The sequence below is a fragment of the Oncorhynchus keta genome, chromosome 12 (assembly GCF_023373465.1).
Source record: "Oncorhynchus keta strain PuntledgeMale-10-30-2019 chromosome 12, Oket_V2, whole genome shotgun sequence".
Lineage (NCBI taxonomy): Eukaryota > Metazoa > Chordata > Actinopteri > Salmoniformes > Salmonidae > Oncorhynchus > Oncorhynchus keta.
Genome location: NC_068432.1, coordinates 7,856,352 through 7,879,385, shown reverse-complemented (window position 1 = coordinate 7,879,385; position 23,034 = coordinate 7,856,352). Strand labels below are relative to the sequence as shown.

The 23,034-nt window shown below is 41.6% G+C and overlaps 1 protein-coding gene across 3 annotated transcripts in view; it reads right to left on the bottom strand.

The window, feature by feature from the left end:
• Window positions 1-22,752, bottom strand: part of LOC118390927 (probable E3 ubiquitin-protein ligase DTX2) — a 29,018-nt gene extending 6,266 nt beyond the window's left edge. Inside the window, exons 1-6 of one of the 3 annotated variants that reach the window (XM_052457701.1) lie at window positions 21,660-22,752; window positions 19,690-20,275; window positions 10,664-10,722; window positions 7,896-8,048; window positions 5,865-5,932; window positions 5,034-5,190 (exon numbers count right to left, since the gene is read on the bottom strand). In XM_052457701.1, coding sequence (XP_052313661.1) covers window positions 5,034-5,190; window positions 5,865-5,932; window positions 7,896-8,048; window positions 10,664-10,722; window positions 19,690-20,275; window positions 21,660-21,972 — 1,336 coding nt within the window. In that variant the 5' untranslated portion in view covers window positions 21,973-22,752. The remainder of the gene's footprint in view (window positions 1-5,033; window positions 5,191-5,864; window positions 5,933-7,895; window positions 8,049-10,663; window positions 10,723-19,689; window positions 20,276-21,659) is intronic. The other 2 variants (XM_052457699.1, XM_052457700.1) reach the window with 2 other exon arrangements.
• Window positions 22,753-23,034: the final 282 nt, after the last annotated feature.

Here is a 23,034-nt window from a genome sequence, read left to right as displayed (position 1 = left end):
TCTATATAAAAAGGTCCCACAGTTGTCAGTGCATGTCTGAGCAAAAACCAAGCCATGAGGTCGAAGGAATTGTCTGTAGACCTCCGAAACAGGATTGTGTCGAGGCAAAAAAAATTGTGTTCACTGAAGGTCCCCAAGAACACAGTGGCCTCCATCATTATTAAATGGAAGAAGTCTGGAACCACCAAGACTCTTCCAAGAGCTGGCCGCCTTGCCAAACTGAGCAATTGGAGGGAAAGGGCCTTGGCCAGGGAGGTGAACGAGAGCCTAATGGTCACTCTGACAGATCTCCAGAGTTCCTCTGTGGAGATGGGAGAACCTTCCAGAAGAACAACCATCTCTGCAGCATTCCACCAATCAGGCCTTTATGGTAGAGTGGCAAGACGGAAGCCACTCCTCAGTAAAAAGGCACATGACAGCCTGCTGGAAGTTTGCCAAAAGGCACCTAAAGACTCTCAGACCACAAGAAACAAGATTATCTGGTCTGATGAAACCAATATTGAACTCTTTGGCCTGAATGCCAAGCGTCACGTCTGGAGGAAACCTGGCACCATCCCTACGGTGAAGCATGGGTGGCAGCATCATGCTGTGGGTTGTTTTTCAGGGACTGGGATACTAGTCAGGATCAGCGGAAAGAGATCCTTGATGAAAACCTGCTCCACAGCGCTCAGGACCTCAAACTGGGGCAAAGGAAAACGACCCTAAGCACACAGCCAAGACAACGCAGAAGTAGCTTCGGGACAAGTCTCTGAATGTCCTTGAGTGGCCCAGCCAGACCCCAGACTTAAAACCGATCAAACTAATCTGGAGAGACCTGAAAATAGCTGTGCAGCGACACTCCCCATCAAACCTGACAGAGCTTGAGAGACTCTGCAGAGAAGAAATGGGAGAAACTCTCCAAATACATGTGTGCCAAGCTTGTAGCATCATACCCAAGAAGACTTGAGGCTGTAATCGCTGCCAAAGGTGCTACAACAAAGTAAAGGTTAAAGGGTCTGAATACTCCAGGAAGTCTTGGTGGTTCCAAATGTCTTCCATTTAAGAATGATGGAGGCCACTGTGTTCTTGGGGACCTTCAACACTGCAGAAATGATTGGGTAACTTCCCCAGATCTGTGCCTCAAAACAATCCTGTCTCGGGAGCTCTACGGGCAATTTCTCCAACCTCATGGCTTGGTTCTTTGCTCTGACATGCACTGTCAACTGTGGGACCTTATATAGACAGGTGTGTGCCTTTCAAAATCATGTCCAATCAATTGAATTGGCCACAGGTGGAGTTGTATAAGTTGTATAAACATCTAAAGAATGATCAACGGAAACAGGATGCACCAGAGCTCAATTTTGAATCTCAAAGCAAAGGGTCTGAATACTTATGTAAATAAGTTATTTTTTATTTTTTCATAAATTTGCAAACATTTTGAAAAAAATGTTTTTTCACTTTGTCATATTGTGTGTAGATTGATGAGAAATATATATATTTTTTTAATCCATTTTTAGAGTAAGGCTGTAATGTGTCTCCCGGGTGGCGCTGTGGTCTAAGGCACTGCATCGCAGTGGTAGAGGTGTTACTACAGTTGGAAAGTGTCTCCGCCGACACATTGGTGTGGGTGTTAAGGAGCATGTTTTGGGGTAGACTACAGGGTAGCCTAGTGGTTAGAGTGTTGGGCTAGTAACCGAAAGGTTGCAAGTTCAAATCCCTGAGCTGAAAGGCAGTTAACCTACTGTTCCTAGGCTGTCATTGAAAATAAGAATTTGTTCTTAACTGACTTGCCTCGTTCAATGAAAGGAAAAATAAAGAAATGACTCTACCGTGGCCTTTCCCGAGCCCGTTGGGGACTTGCAGCGATGAGACAAGATGGAAGAAGGGGGTTAGAATAAAGAGTATGAGTAAAATCTGTATCAAAACATGGAAAGAGTCAAGAGGTCCGAATACACTGTATAGTGTACTTTTTGAAGGCACCTTGACATTGTTGTGCTACAGCCTGAATTCAAAATGGATTATATTTCTCACACAATAACCCATAATGACAAAGTGAAAATGAAATACAGAAATATGTCATTTACATACAGTACCAGTCAAAAGTTGACATACCTACTCATGCCTGGGTTTTCCTATAATTTTACCATTTTCTACATTGTGGAATAATTGTGAAGACATCAACACTATGAAATACATATGGAATCATGTAGTAAAAAAACAAAATCACAATATATTTTATATTTGAGATTTACCTTTATTTAACTAGGCAAGTCAGTTAAGAACAAATTCTTATTTTCAATGACGGCCTAGGAACAGTGGGTTAACTGCCTGTTCAGGGGCAGAACGACAGATTTGTACCTTGTCAGCTCAGGGGTTTGCTGGATCAAATCCCCGAGCTGACAAAGTAAAAATCTGTAGTTCTACCCCTGAACAAGGCAGTTAACCCACTGTTCCCCGGTAGGCCGACATTATAAATAACAATTTGTTCCTAACCGAATTTGCCTAACTAAAATATAAAAAATAATTTGTTTGTCAACAGGACAATGACACAAAACACACCTCCAGGCTATGTAAGGGCTTGTGGCAAAATCCTGCATGGAGCCTTCACCGTGCGCTGCCACTTTAAGAGCGCATCAGCAGTAAAGAATGGGAAAATAAAGACAGACAGCTCTTTCAGTTCTCTGGGGAGGGGCTCTTGGTTGGCACGACAGTTGGTTGTGAATGCTATGCTGCAGATGTCCTTGTTTATTTTCAGCGTGTGTAGTTTATAAAGTATTTAACTCAATCATCGGTGTGACCGCTCTAGGTCGTAATCGTTTGGAACCGCACCTGTTATGGATTGCATGGATTAGTAGCAACATTGTTGCGAAGCTTTGACATACAAACCAACAAACCATTGGACGGTCAGACGGGACAACTGCAAGCCTGAAAACCACAGCTAAGATCGCTCTTGCTCTCTCCTCTATTGAACAAAATCTTTACCCCTCTCTAATAAATAGCACTATAGGCTATTTGACCAAGAAGGAGAAAGATGATACTGCATCAGTTGACCTGGCCTCTAAAATCACCCAACCTCAACCCAATTGAGGTGATGTGGGATGAGTTGAACCACAGTGTGAAGGAAAAGCAGCCAACAAGTGCTTATAATATGTGAGAACTCCTTCATGACTTTTGGAAAAGCATTCCAGGTGAAGCTGGTTGAGAGAATGCCAAGAGTGTGCAAAGCTGTCATCAAGACAAAGGGTAGCTACTTTGAAGAATCTAAAACACAATTTTTTGGTTACTACATGATTCCATGTGTCATTTCATATAAATATTTCATATTCCACTATTATTCTACAATGTAGAAAATAGTTTAAATAAAGAAAAAGCCTTGAATGAGTAGGTGTGTCCAAACTTTTGACTGGTACTGTATATGGAGTGGTACTCAATGTGTTGCATTGGATTTGCCCCAAACATAAAACTTTGTATTCAGGACAAAAGGTTAATCGCTTTGACAATTTTTTTGCTTTACTTTACTGCCTTGTTGCAAACAAGAATGCATTATATGTATATATATATACTGTACAGGCTTCCTTCTCACTCTGTCATTTAGGTTAGTATTGTGGAGTAACTACAATGTTGTTGATCCATCCTCAGTTGTTTTCTCCTATCACAGCCATTCAACTCTGTAACTGTTTTAAAGACACCATTGGCCATTGGTTTTCTTCCTCTTCGGCAACGGAGTTAGGAAGTACACCTGTATCTTAGGATGGTGTATCAATACACCCAGTCACTACAAAGTGTAATAAATAATTTCACCATTCTCAAAGGGATAGTCAATGTCTGCTTTATTTTATTTTTACCAATAGGTGCCCTGCTTTGCAAAACCTCCCTGGTCTTTGTGGTCAAATCTGTGTTTGAAATTCACTGCTCAACTGAGTGACCTTACAGAATTTAATGTGTGGAATACAGAGGTGAGGTAATCATGTTAAATACTATTATTGCACACTGAGTGAGTCCATGCAACTTATGTGAGTTAAGCACATTTTTACTCCTTAACTTATTTAGGCTTGCCATAACAAAGGCGAATACTTAAACTCAAAACTATGGCTGTTACGATGACCATATTACCTCCACACCGGCAGTCAAATTGCATGTGACCGTTTAGTCACAGTAATTAAGCTTCTCCAAGCTCCGATGCTGCTGATGGTGCTCATTAGTAGTCTACCAAACTTGCAAACTGCCTGGTACTCAACACTACATTGTCCCTCTAAATCACTGACATCAATGCAAACGTAATCAAACCTTTCATGAGAGCCCATGTTGTGCAACATTTCTATAGGCTATGCAACTGCGTGAGAAAACAGATTGATGGCCTCTGTTAAACGTTTGGAGGATCTCATCAGCTTTCTACAGGCTAGCGAAAGTAGGACATGTATTTTTTTCAGCTGCCCGTTTAAAGACAGGTGTATGATAATGGTTCATTCTAAATCAAATTTCACACAGAATATTTAGTATATGTAAAGACTAGATTAAATTAAGAATAGTACGCTGGCTGACAATATTAGCCTATCACTTGTGAATGATGCAAGAAATAGAGAATGCTTCTTTTTTTCCCGCAACTTTAAAATCAGTCACACACCTCATGTAGCCTAGCCCATAGGCCTATATGTTTGTATCACCACTAAAAAGTGTCCAATTCACTTCTTAAAATGAAGCACATTAATACGCTTTACAACAGGTGTAGAGACATGAGTCAACTTTTGTACTGTGGGGGATAGTAGATTGACAGGCTTGTGCTTTTGCCGTTTGTTAGGCCTACTCATCTCGTTGGCTGACAAAGTAAATGTGGACAGTTCTTCCAATATCTTCAATGTGCACTTTGGAATTGGATAAGGACGCACACAGTTGCGTCCCCAATGTGTCGAAAGAGAAAGACCCGATCATGTGACAGAGAGCCATGTGGGCTCGTGTCTTCCAGGCAACCAACTGAATTACATTTAGACAAATACCAACAAAATCTCATGAAAGCCCTTAATTCAAACTATGATATCACGATCTTGGTACCCATTTGGTACCATTGTTGTACATGGCCAGCATGCAGAGCATGTGGAGGGTGTGTCCACACTTGAACTTGCCCACGGCACCAGGCTGGATGGCCTGGGCTCCCTCAGACGCCACGTCATAATCCGACGGACAAGACAGCCGGTCCATACAGATGATGCAGTCCTGAAACCACAGGGAGAATGTTATAATACAATTACATGAGAACAAGTATTACAGGATCTCTATGATATTATATTGCAAGTCTAGAAATTGTGGTTGGGATAACTTGGGGATACAGATGGGTATTGTATACAAAACAGCAGTTGGTTTGCTCATACTGCTTTAGAAATAGCCCAAACCTGTGTTCATTTTAGAGAAATCATATTGCTTTCAACCTGCATACTGCAAATTCTTTGCAAAATAAAATGTCTTTCTTCAATACAAATACAATTAGTTGCTTTGTATAAAAAAAAAAAAACATATCACCTTCACATGACTGTATAATTTTTTACAAAAATAGTTTAAGTCTGAGAGACTACATGCAAACTAAAGCAGGTGTAATTAATTGCATGTTTAAAATGAGCTCCAGTGTACCAGAACGAGGAAACACACGACTGATTCTCCTGCAAGAGCACTACTTCAGTGAGTGCTGTGTAAAATGACGGCCCCAGGGAGAATTTCCCCCTAGGTACAGATCTAGGATAAGATTCCCTTCCCCCAATCCTAACCTTAACCATTAGGGGGGGAAATGCTAAACTGACCCAAGATCAGCATCTAGGGGCAACTTCACCCTATACAAAAAATAAATAAATAAAGATGCGAGGGAGGAGGAGGGAGATTGACATTGACATGCGTACCTCGTCTTGAGCAGAGGCAACTTCCTCCATGTAGCGGTGAATGACATCCTCTGGTTTCTGGGATGGGACTGAGAGCATAGTGGACACAATGAACAGAGTTGGGGAGAAGCCAACCACATACACAGGACACAGGTGGTATTATCATGACAGAAATTGTAGAGACATTTGTTTTTTTAATCCATGGCTTTCAGTGGTTGAAACTACAGTGGTTGCCTAGTTGTTTTGCAGTTTGCGAACAAATTATGTTCACAGAAATAATAGCCTAGATTTTACAGCCTATAGTTAAATCCCAAAACATTTTAAACTGACACTTCATTTTCGCTGTATTTTGTATTTCTGCCTTCTGAAAGCAAAAATGTCCAACTCATTCTGCAGAAGTAGCCTACACACTTCGCTGCAGCTCAGACTTTAGGCAGGCTTCGTTGGCATATCTGTACCATGCAAGAGCACTGCTCGAGAATGTGACATGAGTTTGAGGCACACAGTATTAATGTTTGACAGTTATGGCTGAATGAGAGAAGAGGGTAAGATATTGACACTAATCTACGAATGTGCCAAATGCACCCTCTTGCTCTTCCTTCGTCAGTATGCGTCACAAATGCCACCTTATTCCCTACATTGGTCAAAAGTAGTGCACTATGTAGGGAATATGGTGCCAATTTGGGATGCTTCCTCAGAGTTCGATTTGTGAATGTCAGTTCGCTCTGCCATCTTTATAACACCTTCGTAAATAGAAAGGCAAAAAAGCAGGAACACGATTAGTTCTGAAGGAAACACACCAATGTTTGTTAGCTAATGAATACGGTGTTGACCGCCAAGCAACATCACAACACTGATTTGTGGATATGAATGAGGGAGTCACGGGAGGGCAAATGATTTGTACAGAGACAAGTAGGCGATGGAATGAGACAAGAGTGAGCACATGTAAGATAAAAGGACGCTATACTAGCCTGCAGATAACAATCAAAAACACACTGCCTGAGATGCCTTTTCAGGTTACATTTTGAAATGTGTGTGTGTGTATAAATATATAAAATATATACAAATAAATATAAAAATATAAAAATAAATAAATAAATATATAAATAAATATATAAATAAATATATAAATAAATATATATATATATAAATAAATATATATATAAATAAATATATAAATAAATAATATAAATAAAATAAATAAATATAAATAAATAAATAAATAAATAAATATAAATAAATAAATATATATAAATAAATAATATATATAAATAAATAAATATATATAAATAAAAATAAATAATATATATAAAAATGTATATATATATTATTTATTTATATAAATAAATAAATATATAAATAAATATATATATACAAATATATATAAATAAATAAAAATATATATATAAATAAATATATATAAATAAATAAATATAAATAAATATATATAAATAAATAAATATATATAAATAAATATATATAAATAAATATAAATAAATAAATATAAATAAATATATATATAATATATATATAAAATACACACACAACTTAATGATAAATGGTTCCTTACACTGATAGTAGTATATCAGTCAGGGGAAATGTTCAGGTTTATTTAAAAAGCCACTACTAACTTGAGCTAACTTTAGCCACCTCTAGTGAAAAATATATGGGAGTGATAGGGGCAACCATGATATATTTTGGGCCAAATCACCTTTAAGTCAAGTCAAACCAAATCAATGAGTTGATTTCAGTTGCCCCCATCACTCCCATTGATTGTAAGTCTTGTGTAGTGACTATTGAGATACTAAAACTGAGTGAGAATAGGAATTCCTAGCTCGGATATCGCCAATGTTTCACCAGGCAGGGATATTAGTTTCCCACCACAAAAACACAAGGAATAAAAAAAAAAAAATCATATTTGAACATGTATTACAACTTGTTTGGGATAACTCAAGATGACAACACAATGGAAAGCATTGGATGTGACAAGGCACAGAGCTGGATGCAGGCCCATAATGGGGGGGGTAGGAGGGGGGTGGGTGGCGTAGCTACCTGTCCTGTGCTGCCTCTTTTCCCTCCTAACCGAGCTGCGACTTTTGGAGCCCGCGGGCCTGCTGCTGCTGCTGGGGGGAGGAGGAGCGGAGGAGGGGGCACTCATGAAGCGCACGCCGAGTCCCACTGCTGACATCAAAATGGAGGCCATGCCTGGAGTGGGTGGCCAGGGGAGGACCGGTGGAGACATGCAGAGGGGGTGGGGGACGGGGGGGTTGGAAGTGGATCGGGACCAAAGGGATGCGACATGGTGGATAAAGCAGTGACTGACTGGTGGGAAAAGAGGGTGTGTATTGGGAAGTTTGGGAAGCTTCCAGACCAATTCTGCTTGGTCAAAATAGAGAACATTGGATTCAGGAATAAGAAGTAATTTGGATTCAATGTTTGTATAGTAAAGAAAATGTGTTTGACTAACATTCAGCAGTAATAAATGTGGGCTGATGTGATAAATGCTCCGATTTCCTTTTTAAAGCCATATTGTAAGGTTCTGCCTCGATTCTGGACAGCATTTAGCCTAGTGGTTATAAGCGTTGGACCAGTAACTGAATGGTTGCCGAGTCGAATCCCTGAAACAACTATGTGGGAAAAAATCTGTTATTTCATTAAGGGTACGTTTTAAAAGAGCACACAAACAAATATTTACAAAATGTGACAAAGAAAATCTTCAAAAATGCACTCTACAAAATATTTTAGCTAAAGTCCAACTGGACCAAAAGTGTTCACATGCAAAATAAGATGAATTGCTGTTGGTCACACATGCATATACAGTGGGGCAACAAAGTATTTAGTCAGCCAACAATTGTGCAAGTTCTCCCACTTAAAAATATGAGAGAGGCCTGTAATTTTCATCATATGTACACTTCAACTATGACAGACAAAATGAGAGAAAAATCCAGAAAATCACATTGTAGGATTTTTAATTATTTTATTTGCAAATTATGGTGGAAAATAAGTATTTGGTCAATAACAAAAGTTTCGAAACTTTGTTATATACCCTTTGTTGGCAATGACAGAGACGTTTTCAGTAAGTCTTCACAAGGTTTTCACACACTGTTGCTGGTATTTTGGCCCATTCCTCCATGCAGATCTCCTCTAGAGCAGTGATGTTTTGGGGCTGTTGCTGGGCAACACGGACTTTCAACTCCATCCAAAGATTATCTATGGGGTTGAGATCTGGAGACTGGCTAGGCCACTCCAGGACCTTGAAATGCTTCTTAAGAAGCCACTCCGTTGCCCGGGTGGTGTGTTTGGTATCATTGTCATGCTGAAAGACCCAACCACGTTCCATCTTCAATGACCTTGCTGATGGTAGGCTTTGTTACTTTGGTCCCAGCTCTCTGCAGGTCATTCACTAGGTCCCCCCGTGTGGTTCTGGGATTTTTGCTCACCGTTCTTGGGATCATTTTGACCCCAAGGGGCAAGTTCTTGCGCGGCGCCCTAGATCGAGTGAGATTATCAGTGGTGTTGTATGTCTTCCATTTCCTAATAATTGCTCCCACAGTTGATTTTCTTCAAACCAAGCTGCTTACCTATTGCAGATTCAGTCTTCCCAGCCTGGTGCAGGTCTACAATTTTGTTTCTGGTGTCCTTTGACAGCTCTTTGGTCTTGGCCATAGTGGAGTTTGGAGTGTGACTGTTTGAGGTTGTGGACAGGTGTCTTTTATACTGATAAGTTCAAACAGGTGCCATTAATACAGGTAATGAGTGGAGGACAGAGGAGCCTCTTAAAGAAGAAGTTACAGGTCTGTGAGAGCCAGAAATCTTGCTTATTTGTAGGTGACCAAATACTTATTTTCCCCCATAATTTGCAAATTAATTAATAAAAAAATCCTACAAATGTGAATTTCTGGATTTTTCTTCTCATTTTGTCTGTCATAGTTGAAGTGTACCTATGATGAAAATTATAGGCCTCTCTCATCTTTTTAAGTGGGAGAACTTGCACAATTGGTGGCTGACTAAATACTTTTTTGCCCCACTGTATATATGCTCAGTCTGTCTCTCTGGTGGCCTATCTGCTGGTTCAACAGGAATGAGATTTTTTTTTTTGCGTAAAAAGATTAACTGCTAGCTAGGACATTTTGCGAAATAACCATATAACAAATAAAATAAACGGTTTGGATAAAACTACAACATCCTAAGTGTAACGGAAAATGTAACGAGAAAGAAAAAAAGTGAACTATTGCTTTAACTATTCCTTTTCATTAAGACCACAAACCCCTGAGACTACCCTGGAAAATAAATTACATCATGGGCTGGGCAACTGACAAGAAACAAGCCTGGTTGGTGCACAAGGGCCTGGTCTGTGGAGAATGTGCACAGCGATAAACTGAGGTGCTAGGCTAGTTGTCTAGAGAGACACAATGGCTTTCACACCATAGACAGTGACAGGCCATTGCCATGAAATCACAAAGGAGTTCTCTGTATCACTGCTTTAATGACTGGTCAACAAAAGCTGTGCCTCTAAAATCTGTCAGGTCTATCAGATAAGCTTACTAAAGCTTGCCATAGGCTACACATTTGGCTGAAACAAAGTATGTCAACGAACATCGATTTTAAAACTTATGAGTGTGAAAACGCAACACTTTTTCACCCTCTTACTTTCACACTGAGACGTAACCTCATGGAGCAGAAGGTTCTGCCATCGTCAACAAGAAAAACAATGCTTTACCGAAACCGCTAGAATTCACATGGATGGGGACTGTAAGAATACAGGTAGTACCACCATTGGGGATGTGAAAATTGGATGAATTTACTTGGGACCTCTTTACCTGCCAGGGCTGAGCTCACACTGGTGGATCCATTCAGTTGCACAGGGATGGTGGGGATACTGTGGCAGAAGAAACAGGAAAACAGATATTAACGGAGCATGGTGAAGGCCAAAAGGCACACATACGAATCCGTACACACCATTGCATAAGCAATCAAATGAAGAACTGATGTGGTGGTTTCTCTCTCTCAAAGAAAAAAAAAGAGCTCTAGACACTGCAGAATCCATCCACGATATCATCTATATTGAATAGTTCTGCGGCCTGTCACTGCAGATTAACAATTATATCAATAACAATACTAAAAGGTTACGATTTGAATTTCTCAACTTTCAACATTCTAAACTAAAAAGCTAGGAAATCCACAGAAGATAAATGTCCTTCCTCTGATTAATGATGGATGGGGAGCTAGCGTGGCCTTGCTAAAACATGCCTGCCTGTGTTCAGAGTTGAACCTGCCCCCATGAGGAGGAGAACAATGGACCCCCAGAAATCTGGCTTTCCTGCTCCACGTTAGACAATGGCCAGGGGTACTACGGTGCACTGTGCAGTATTTCCTCCTGGTTTCCAAAACTGTCATGTTGTTCCACTGAGGCCTGTGTTCAGTGGTGCCCAAGAGAGAGCAGAGCAAAAGCAGAGAAGTCCTGCTGCAAGTATTCCAGAACACATGCAGAGAGAGCCTACCACAGTTACGCATATCTAGTGAACCGATACCTACAGTGTGTATATGTATACAGTAGCAGTCAAAAGTTTGGACACACTCATTCCAGGATTTTCTTATTTTTCTACATTGTAGAATAATAGTGTAGACATGAAACTATAAAATAACACATATAGAATCATGTAGTAAGCAAAAAAAGTGTATATTTTAGATTCTTCAAAGTAGCCACCATTTGCCTTGATAACAGCTTTGCACACTCTAGGCACTCTCAACCAGCTTCATGAGGTACTCACCTGGAAAGCATTTCATTTAACAGATGTGCCTTGTTAAAAGTTAATTTGTGGAATTTATTTAACATAGTGGTTAGAGCGTTGGGCCAGTAACCGAAAGGTTGCTAGATCGAATCCTCGAGCTGACAAGGTAAAGAATCTGTCGTTCTGCCCCTGAACAAGGCAGTTAACCCACTGTTCCTAGGCCGTCAATGTAAATAAGAATTTGTTCTTAACTGACTTGCCTATGTAAATAAAATAAAAAGTCATTCTTAATGCGTTTGAGCCAAACAGTTATGTTGTGACAAGGTAGGGGTGCTATACAGAAGACAGTCCTATTTGGTAAAATATACCAAATCCATATTATGGCAAGAACAGCTCAAATAAGCAAAGAGAAACGACAGTCCATCATTACTTGAAGACATGTAGGTCAGCCAATCCGGAAAATGTCAAGAACTTTGAAAGTTTCTGCAAGTGCAGTCACAAAAACCATCAAGCGCTATGATGAAACTGGCTCTCATGAGGAACAGCACAAGAAAGGAAGACCCTGAGTTACCTCGGCTGCAGAGGATATGTTCATTAGAGAGTTACCAGCCTCAGAAATTGCAGCCCAAATAAATGCTTCAGAGTTAAAGTAACAGACATCTCAACATCAACTGTTCAGAGGAGACTGCGTGAATCAGGCCTTCATGGTCGATTGCTGCAAAGAAACCACTACTAAAGGACACCAAAAATAAGAAGAGACTTGCTTGGGCCAATAAACAAAAGCAATGGCCATCAGACTAGGCTAAATCTGTCCTTGGTCTGACGAGTCTAAATGTGACATTATTAGTTCCAACCACCATGCCTTTGTAAGACGCAGAATACGTAAACTGATGATCTCCGCATGTGTGGTTCCCACCGTGAAGCATGGAGGTGGTGGTGTAATGGTGCTTTGCTGGTGACATTTAGTAATTTATTTAGAATTCAAGGCACACTTAATCAGCATGGCTACCACAGCATTCTGCAGCGATACACCATCCCATATGGTTTGTGCTTATTAGGTTTATTATTTGTTTTTCAACATGAAAATGGCCCAACACACCTACCAGGCTGTGTAAGGAGAGTGATGGAGTGACTCCAAGGAGAGTGATCGAGTGACTCCAAGGAGAGTGATGGAGTGCCACATAAGACCTGGACTCCATAACCACCCGATCTCAAGCCAATTGAGATGGTTTGAGATGAGTTGGACCGCGAAGTGAAGGAAAAGCAGCCAACAAATGTGCAACATATATTTTAATTTATTTAACTTGGCCAGTCAGTTATGAAAAATTCTTATTTTACAATGACGGAATAGTCCAGACAAACCCTCCTCTAACCCGGACGACGCTTGGCCAATTGTGCGCAGCACTATGGGACTCTCGATCACGGCCGGATGTGATACCTTGCTTCGATCGGGCTGTATGTGGTGATGCCTCTAGCACTGCAAGGCATTGCCTTAGACCGCTGCGCCACTAAGGAGCACAACATATATGGGAACTCCTTCAAGACTGTTGGGAGAATGCCAAGAGTGTGCAAAGCTGTCATCAAGGCAAAGGGAGGCTCTTTTAAAGATTAGAAAATATATTGATTTGTTTTAACACTTTTTTGCATCCTACACGTTTCCATGTTATTTCATAGTTTTGATTTCTGCTCTCTTATTCTACAAAGTAGACAATAGAAAAAATAAAGAAACATGTGTATGGTACTGTATATACAACTGAAGTCAGAAGTTTACATACACTAAGGTTGGTGTCATTAAAACTCTTTTTCAACCACTCCACACATTTCTTGATAACAAACTATAGTTTTGTCAAGTCGGTTAGGACATCTACGTTGTGCATGACAAGTCATTTTTCCAACAATTGTTTACAGACAGATTATTTCACTATCACAATTCTAGTGGGTCAGAAGTTTACATACAATACGTTGACTGTGCCTTTAAACATCTTGGAAAATTCCAGAAAATGATGTCATGGCTTTAGATGCTTCTGATAGGCTAATTGACAAAATTTGAGTCAATTGGAGGTGTACCTGTGGATGTATTTCAAGGCCTACCTTCAAACTCATTGTTTCTTTGCTTGACATCATGGGAAAATCAAACTAAATCAGTCAAGACGTCAGAAACAAAATTGTAGACCTCCACAAGTCTGATTCATCCTTGGGAGCAATTTCCAAACGCCTGAAAGGTACCACGTCCATCTGTACAAACAATAGTATGCAAGAATAAACACCATGGGACCACACAGCCGTCATACCTCTGAGGAAGGAGACACGTTCTGTCTCCTAGAGATGAACGTACTTTAGTGCGAAAAGTGCAAATCAATCCCAGAACAACAGCAAAGAACCTTGTGAAGATGCTGGAGGAAACAGGTACAAAAGTATCTATATCCACAGTAAAACATGTCCTATGTCGACATAACCTGAAAGGCCGCTCAGAAAGGAAGAAGCCACTGCTCCAAAACCGCCATAAAAAAAAGACTACGGTTTGCAACTGCACATGGGGACAAAGATTGTACTTTTTGGAGAAATGTCCTCTGGTCTGATGAAACAAAAATAGAACTGTTTGACCATAATGACCATCGTTATGTTTGGAGGAAAAGGGGGGATGCTTGCAAGCCAAAGAACACCATCCCAACCGTGAAGCACGGGGATGACAGCATCATGATGTGGGGGTGCTTTACTGCAGGAGGTGCAATAAAGTCAAGGTATTGGAGTGGCCATCACAAAGCCCTGACCTCAGTCCTATAGAAAATGTTTGAGCAGAACTAAAAGTGTGCAAGGGGGCCTACAAATCTGATTCAGTTACACCAGCTCTGTCAGGAGGAATGGGACAAAATTCACCCAACTTATTGTGGGAAGCTTATGGAAGGCTACCCGAAACACTTGACCCAAGTTAAACAATTTAAAGGCAATGGTACCAAAAACTAATTGAGTTTATGTCAAGGTCTGACCCACTGAGAATGTGATGAAAGAAATCAAATCTGAAATATTTTATTCTGACATTTCACATTCATAAAATAAAGTGGTGATGCTAACTGACCTAAGAGATTTTTTTAGGATTAAATGTCAGGAATTGTGTAAAACTGAGTTTAAATGTATTTGCCTAAGGTGTATGTAAACTTCCGACATCAACTGTAATATACACTGCTCAAAAAAATAAAGGGAACACTTAAACAACACAATGTAACTCCAAGTCAATCACACTTCTGTGAAATCAAACTGTCCACTTAGGAATCAACACTGATTGACACATTTCACATGCTGCTGTGCAAATGGAATAGACAGCAGGTGGACATTATAGGCAATTAGCATTACACCCCCAATAAAGGAGTGGTTCTGCAGGTGGTGACCATAGACCTCTTCTCAGTTCCTATGCTTCCTGGCTGATGTTTTGGTCACTTTTGAATGCTGGCAGTGCTTTCACTCTAGTGGTAGCATGAGACGGAGTCTACAACCCACACAAGTGGCTCAGGTAGTGCAGCTCATCCAGGATGGAACATCAATGCGAGCTGTGGCAAGAAGGTTTGCTGTGTCTGTCAGCGTAGTGTCCAGAGCATGGAGGGCGCTACCAGGAGACAGGCCAATACATCAGGAGACATGGAGGAGGCCGTAGGAGGGCAACAGCAGGACTAGCAGCAGGACTGCTACCTCCACCTTTGTGCAAGGAGAAGCACTGCCAGAGCCCTGCAAAATGACCTCCAGCAGGCCACAAATGTGCATGTGTCTGCTCAAACGGTCAGAAACAGACTCCATGAGGGTGGTATGAGGGCCCGACATTCACAGGTGGGGGTTGTGCTTACAGCCCAACACCGTGCAGGACGTTTGGCATTTGCCAGAGAACACAAAGATTGGCAAATTCGCCACTGGCGCCCTGTGCTCTTCACAGATGAAAGCAGGTTCACACTGAGCACATGTGACAGAGTCTGGAGACGCCGTGGAGAACGTTCTGCTGCCTGCAACATCCTCCAGCATGACCGGTTTTCGGTGGGTCAGTCATGGTGTGGGGTGGCATTTCTTTGGGGGGGCCGCACAGCCCTCCATGTACTCGCCAGAGGTAGCCTGACTGCCATTAGGTACCGAGATGAGATCATCGGACCCCCTGTGAGACCATATGCTGGTGCGTTTGGCCCTGGGTTCCTCCTAATGCAAGACAATGCTAGACCTCATGTGGTTGGAGTGTGTCAGCAGTTCCTGCAAGAGGAAGGCATTGATGCTATGGACTGGCCCGCCCGTTCCCCAGACCTGAATCCAATTGAGCACATCTGGGACATCATGTCTTGCTCCATCCACCAACGCCACGTTGCACCACAGACTGTCCAGGAGTTGGCGGATGCTTTAGTCCAGGACTGGGAGGAGATCCCTCAGGAGACCATCCGCCACCTCATCAGGAGCATGCCCAGGCATTGTAGGGAGGTCATGCAGGCACATGGAGGCCACACACACTACTGAGCCTCATTTTGGCTTGTATTAAGGACATTACATCAACGTTGTAACAGCCTGAAGTGTGGTTTTCCACTTTAATTTTGAGTGTGACTCCAAATCCAGACCTCCATGGGTTGATAAATTTGATTTCCATTGATAATTTTTTCGTGTGATTTTTTTGTCAGCACATTCAACTTTGTAAAGAAAAAAGTATTTAATAAGAATATTTAATTCATTCAGATATAGGATGTGTTATTTTAGTGTTCCATTTTTTTTTGAGCAGTGTATATAGTTGTAATACTTTAGGTAGCATTAGCTACCAGTAGTCATCTGTACCTGCTCCAAAAAGCCAGTATTTTTCATCCTATAAATTTGGTTCGGCATCTTATTAAATGGTGAGCTAACATGTTTTCAGCACTTTTATTTTCCTCACTGATCAAAACTCGTTTTCTCACCTCTGCAGCAGATATATAGTGATCAATATTTGGAGCATCAAATAGCAATACATATAGAACCCTGAGAATTGCAATACAAGCCTATGTATTGCGATAATATCGTGTTGTGAGGTCCTTGGTAATTCCCAGCCCTAATCCAGTGCGTCAGATACAGTGCCTTTGGAAAGTATTGTGACACCTTGAACCTTTTCCACATTTTGTTACGTTACAGACCTATTCTAAAATTGATTAAATTGTTCTTACCCCCCTCATCAATATACACACAATACCCCATAATGACAAGGCAAAAACAAGTTTAGAAATGTATCAATAATAAAAACTGATATCATATTAACATAAGTATTCAGACCCTTGACTCAGTACTTTGTAGAAGCACCTTTGGCAGCGATTACAGCCTCGAGTCTTCTTGGGTATGACGCTACAAGCTTGGCACACCTATATTTGGGGAATTTCTCCCATTCTTCTGTGCAAATCCTCTCAAGCTCTGTCAGGTTGGATGGGGAGCGTTGCTGCACAGCTATTTTCAGGTCTCTTCAGAGATGTTCGATCGGGTTCAAGTCCGGCTTCTGGCTGAGCCACTCAAGGACATTCAGAGATATGTCCCAAAGCGACTTCTACGTGGTCTTGGCTGTGTGCTTAGGGTCGTCGTCCTGTTGGAAGGTACATACATCGTTGCCCCAGTTTGAGGTCCTGAGCACTCTGTAGCAGGTTTTCATCTTTTTTTCATTGATCCTGACTAGTCTGCCAGTCTCTGCCTCTGAAAAACCTCCCCACAGCATGTTGCTGCCACCACCACACATCACCTTTGGGATGGTTCCAGGTTTCCTCCAGACATGATGCTTGGCATTCAGGCCAGAGGTCATCAGACCATCGAATCTTGTTTCTCGTGGTCAGTGTCTTTAGGTGCCTTTTGGCAAATGCCAAGTGGGCTGTCATGTGCCTTTTACTGACAGGTGTGTGCAGTTCCAAATCATGTCCAATCAATTGAATTTACCACAGGTGGACTTAGGGCTGGGCGCTAAATCAATAATTACAGTAATCAGTAATTACTTCCCTCAATAACGATATAAAACGTTTAGATTAATTTCCGATAGGGTCGATATTGAATAATTAGGTACAGCAGTCCATTTCACCTCTGACACAGCAGGAACGTGCGGAGAAGTGACAATATGTGCGTGGCGAGGTATACGCCCACCAAAAGACAGTTAGCACCTCAAGTTTATTTATTTATCTGTTATTTTACCAGGTAAGTTGACTGAGAACACGTTCTCATTTGCAGCAACGACCTGGGGAATAGTTACAGGGGAGAGGAGGGGGATGAATGAACCAATTGTAAACTGGGGATTATTAGGTGACCATGATGGTTTGAGGGCCAGATTGGGAATTTAGCCAGGACACCGGGGTTAACACCCCTACTCTTACGATAAGTGCCATGGGATCTTTAATGACCTCAGAGAGTCAGGACATCCGTTTAACGTCCCATCCAAAAGACGGCTGAGATGAAGATGAATGCCTCTCAAGCACCAGCCAATCTAGGAATGTTTGCCTGAAGCAGTCAACACTGACAGAGTTTATGCCCTACAAGCAAACATCAAAAAGACAAAGACATCACAAATGCTATTATGCATTGCATTGCTAAGGACATGCTACCAATTAGCACAGTCAAAAAGGAAGGTTTCAAGAGGCTTATCAGTTTTATTGACCCCAGGTACGTGGTCCCTGGCCGCGAACATGGAATAATTTTTTCTTAAAGTATAATTTTATGTGTAGCTCACAATTTTTATTTTATGGAACCTTTATTTAACTAGCCAAGTCAGTTAAGAACAACTTCTTATTTACAATGATGGCCTATCAGGGAACAGTGGTTTAACTGCCTTCTTCAGGGGTAGAATGACAGATTTTTACCTTGGGGATTCGATCTAGCAACCTTTTGGTTACTGGCCCAACGCTCTAACCACTAGGCTACCTGCCTAGTAGTTTGTTAAGGCATTAGGCATTATTGAGTCTGAAGCAGATATGTACCTTTTAAACATTATTTGATTAATATCATGATAATTATCGTTATCGAATGAAAAAAAATATATAGATATCGTGATAATTGATTTGCCATATATCGCCCAGCCCTAGGTGGACTCCAATCAAATTGTAGAAACATCAAGGATGAGTGCAATGTCGAGTCTCATAGCAAAGGGTCCGAATACTTATGTAAATAAGATATCTGTTTGGTTTTTTGGGGCAAAAATTAAATATATATTTTTAGAATAAGGCTGTAACATAAATTGTGAAAAAAGGGGTCTGTATACTTTCTGAATGCACTGTACTTTGTGTGCTTTCTCTCCAAGTTGATAAGGATCTGGAGTAATGTGAATGTTTATGTTCAACATTGCTGAATGCTGCCACTTTTCACTCAAGTTATTTTAAGAATATTTGGCAGGCGCTGTGTGGCATCAAGTCTGCTTCAAAACATTCAGAAATAGTGCCACTAAGGTATTATTGAAAACAAAAATGCTATATGACCGTCAAAAGCTTTCGTCCGGGTGCTTTGTTCGTCACATGGTGTGACATAGCCTAAGCCTACTACAACCAGGGACCACATGGTGACAACAATGGGAGGAAGTGTGTGTGACACGCAGCAGTTGATGTAATGTAACCCTTTAAAAACATCAGCGGCGTATTGACCAAGCAGAGCTTTGGGTCACAAATCATGTTTCCTATCCTGCGTAACACCACTTCCTCTTTAGTGGAGGTCAACAAAACAGCTTATCCTGGTGTTTTTGCACAGTGTTTGTGAATCTTTCAGATTCAGCACTCTATGACATACTGCAGTTTAACCCCAAATCATAACAATATGTCACTTAGCTCAAGATGAAATTATAGATCATAGAAGTAAATTGGTTCAAAACAACAATTGGGTCTAAGGCGGCGTTTACAGACAGTCCAATTCTGATCTTTTGCCACTAATTGGTCTTTTGAGCAATCAGATCTGATAATTTTCCAATAATTGGGAAAAATATCAGAATTGGGCTGCCTGTGTAAACTCTGCCTAAATGTCAATCAGACCCTCTATCAGTAGGCTATGCCTTACTCAACTCAAAGATTATTAGTCTAAATGGATAAGCTCCTAAATGAGTCAACAATTACTTTTCAAACAATGTCAACAAAGCCGGTTGAAAAGGCCATAAGATGGACCTGAGGACCCACCTTAAGCCATTGGCACTGGTGGACAAGGCCAGTTGAGCTCCAGGGAGTTGACTAGCGGAGGGTGCCAGTGGCCAGGGGCCTCCCCACGCCATTCCCCCCACAGAAAGTGGCCTCCTGGGGTAGGGTGAGTACACTGAGGTGGGGTGAGCTCCAGTCGCCCTGCTAGGGACCTGGAGGCTAGGCCGGCTCAGCTGCCCCGACGAGAAGGAATGGCGCGAGCGGCTGGACATGGGGCCAGTGCTGCTGTGGCTCAGACACTGCTGGCAGGAGCAGGACGGGCCCGAGTGTATGACGGATGCACCAGATGCCAGTGGGTAGGGGAGGTTACCCTGCCGTCGTACCTGTCGCCGGTAGCCCGTGGCCTTGTTGACCTGGGCCAGCGCCGTGAGGTCCACTATGTAGTTATAGCCGTGTGAGACAATGTCCGCCGTGGCCTGCCGTGCCTGGTAGCTGTGTTCTAGTAGGATAGAAGTGCGAGTCTCGTATGGAGTCCATCCTCCTTCGTCATTCACCCACTCCCAATATACTCCGCTACCCAAGCCTGAGGACTGGGCAAACAATTGACGGCGTACAGACCGCGTTTTCCCTAGAGAGAAAAGAACAACACAGAATTAATAATGTACTCATGAGGCAAAAGTGCTTTGCACAGAAGATTATGCAATAGACATCAGTGAATGCCAAACTATTTATTAATTATAGTCTTAGTCTAGTAGTAGTGTGGTTCATGATGTCAACTTAGTACACTGAACATCCATTAACGCCTGAGCAGAGCATCTGCACCCCCACTTTTTTAACCATAAAATTCTCATGAGCCATTGGGTAATTTGTCATTTTCAATTATTAATGTTTAGATCTAGTCTGCATTAAAATGGATTGTCCATTTTATATACTTTTGTGTATACATATATATTGTATGTGGACCCCCCTTCAAATTAGTGGACTCTGCTATTTTAGCCACACCCGTTGCTGACAGGTGTATAAAATTGAGCACACAGTCATGCAATCTCCATAGACAAACATTGGCAGTAGAATGGCCTTACTGAAGAGCTCAGTGACTTTCAACGTGGCACCGTCATAGGACGCCACCTTTCCAACAACTCAGTTCGTCAAATTTCAGCCCTACTAGAGCTGCACCGGTCAACTGTAAATGCTTTGATTAAGAAGCGCTAGGCCCCTTAGTTCCAGTGAAGGGAAATCTTAATGTTACAACATACAATGACATTGTAAATGATTCTGTGCTTCCAACATTGTGGCAAGAGTTTGGGGAAGGCCCTTTCCTGTTTCAGCATGACAATACCTCCATGCACAAAGCAAGGTCCATATAGAAATCGTTTGTTGAGATCAATGTGGAAGTCCTGACCTCAACCCCATCGAACACCTTTGGGATGAATTGATACTCTGACATCAGTGCCCGACCTCACTAATGCTCGTTGCAGAAAGGAAGCAAGTCCCCGCAATGATCCAACATCTAGTGGAAAGCCTTCCCAGAAGCACAAGCATTTCACAAGCATTTCACTCACAATAACATCTGCTAACCATGTGACCAATAAAGTTGGATTTGAGGAGTGATGGCTGTTATAGCAGCGAAGGGGGACCAAATGCATATTAATGCACTTGATTTTGGAATTAGATGTTCGATGAGTAACTTAAGGCGCCACAGTTTTGGTCACGTAGTGTATATCCCTGGCTTAATATAATCTCTGTGAGATTTCAGTTACAGTTAGCCAGCTAACTAGTTAGCCAAAGAAAGCGTTGCCATCGCTGGGAAATAGACAAGTAGCTGACTCTTCGCTATAGCTGTTATCAAGTTTAGCAATGCGATTATGTTTGGTTTATGGTGGCTCACACATGATCACAACAACAGCTAGCTATATAGCGCTGCGCTAGTTAGGGCATTAAAACTAAAGCTCTAAGGCTTCAGTTGAGTTGTAATGTAAAGCATACATAGGGCAGTGGCTTAATTTCCTTACCTGTATCTTGGCGGAACTGCTTCAAGCTTGGTATGTCTATAAGATAAGGCGACAAACTGGAATCTGATTGTCCGAGCCAGATACTGGTGGAGCCAGGACCCCCACTCCTGTGTCCCCGCGGAGAAGAGAAACATTGTTCTATGTAGCCGCTCACCTGGCCGCTGTACGGTAGCCAGACGCCAAGATCATCCTGCCATTCCCATACAACGACCATAGGCTGTGATTGTCCAGGTGCTCCCGAGGTCGGGGTCGAGACAGAGGATCCATTTCTAGACACATTTCTCCCCACACAGGAGCTAGAGGCAGTTGCCATATCTTGCAGCTACTAGCCAGTGCCAGCTAATGTTACGTCAAATCCAGTAAACGAAACGATAGTTAAGGGAATAAGGCGGAGGCTGGTAAACGAACGTTAGATAGGTTTAGGAAGTCAGAGGGACAAACTACAGGACACCTTGCCAGCTAACGGTATCCCATCAGTAAAATGTAACGTTAGCTAGAAAACCAAAATAACTAACGTTTACACGATTAGTCCGCTAACGGTTAGCTAGCAAATTGGCTAACGTTACGCTAGCAAAGCTAGCCATCTAGCTTGGATTCTTAAAATGCCTCATTTTTACAATACGACTGTTTCCAGGTCAGGCGGTAAACGTTCAAGCAAACGTATAAAAAACATTTTGGCGAAGCAATGAATCCTTCGATTCGGAAATGTATATATCTATGCTAATCATACATTGTATACCAACCCAAACTGGCTAGCCACCAATCTGTCTGAACCACAGAAATAGAATGAATAGAAGGGCCTTCCCCATTCAAACCCAATAATAGATACACACCGCGAGGCATAACTTTACATGACCACGCCCCCGATTACGGGTATCTTGGGCGTCATCCTAATTTTTATTTTTTTATTTTACCTTTATTTAACCAGGCAAGTCAGTTAAGAACATATTCTTATTTTCAATGACGGCCTGGGAACAGTGGGTTAACTGCCTGTTCAGGGGCAGAACGACAGATGTGTACCTTGTCAGCTCGGGGGTTTGAACTCGCAACCTTCCGGTTACTAGTCCAACGCTCTAACCACTAGGCTACGCTGACACTTTATTTTGTCGTTTCAATAAACATTTTCAGTTGCCACAAATTATTTGCATGATACTTATTCAGCCACTAATTTGTTACCAGACCTTCTAACGCTGAAGGTAAAGCCGTCGCGTTATACTTAAGTCACCGTTTGTTTACTTCCAGCTTTTTCGCCTGTTAGCTGGCTGGCTATCAAGATAAATTAATCTAGATCTAATTCGCGAGTCTTATATATGTTGTGTAACTACTTTCATGTTTTTGCTTGCCTTGGAAATGTCGAGGTATTTAGAAAAGTTGA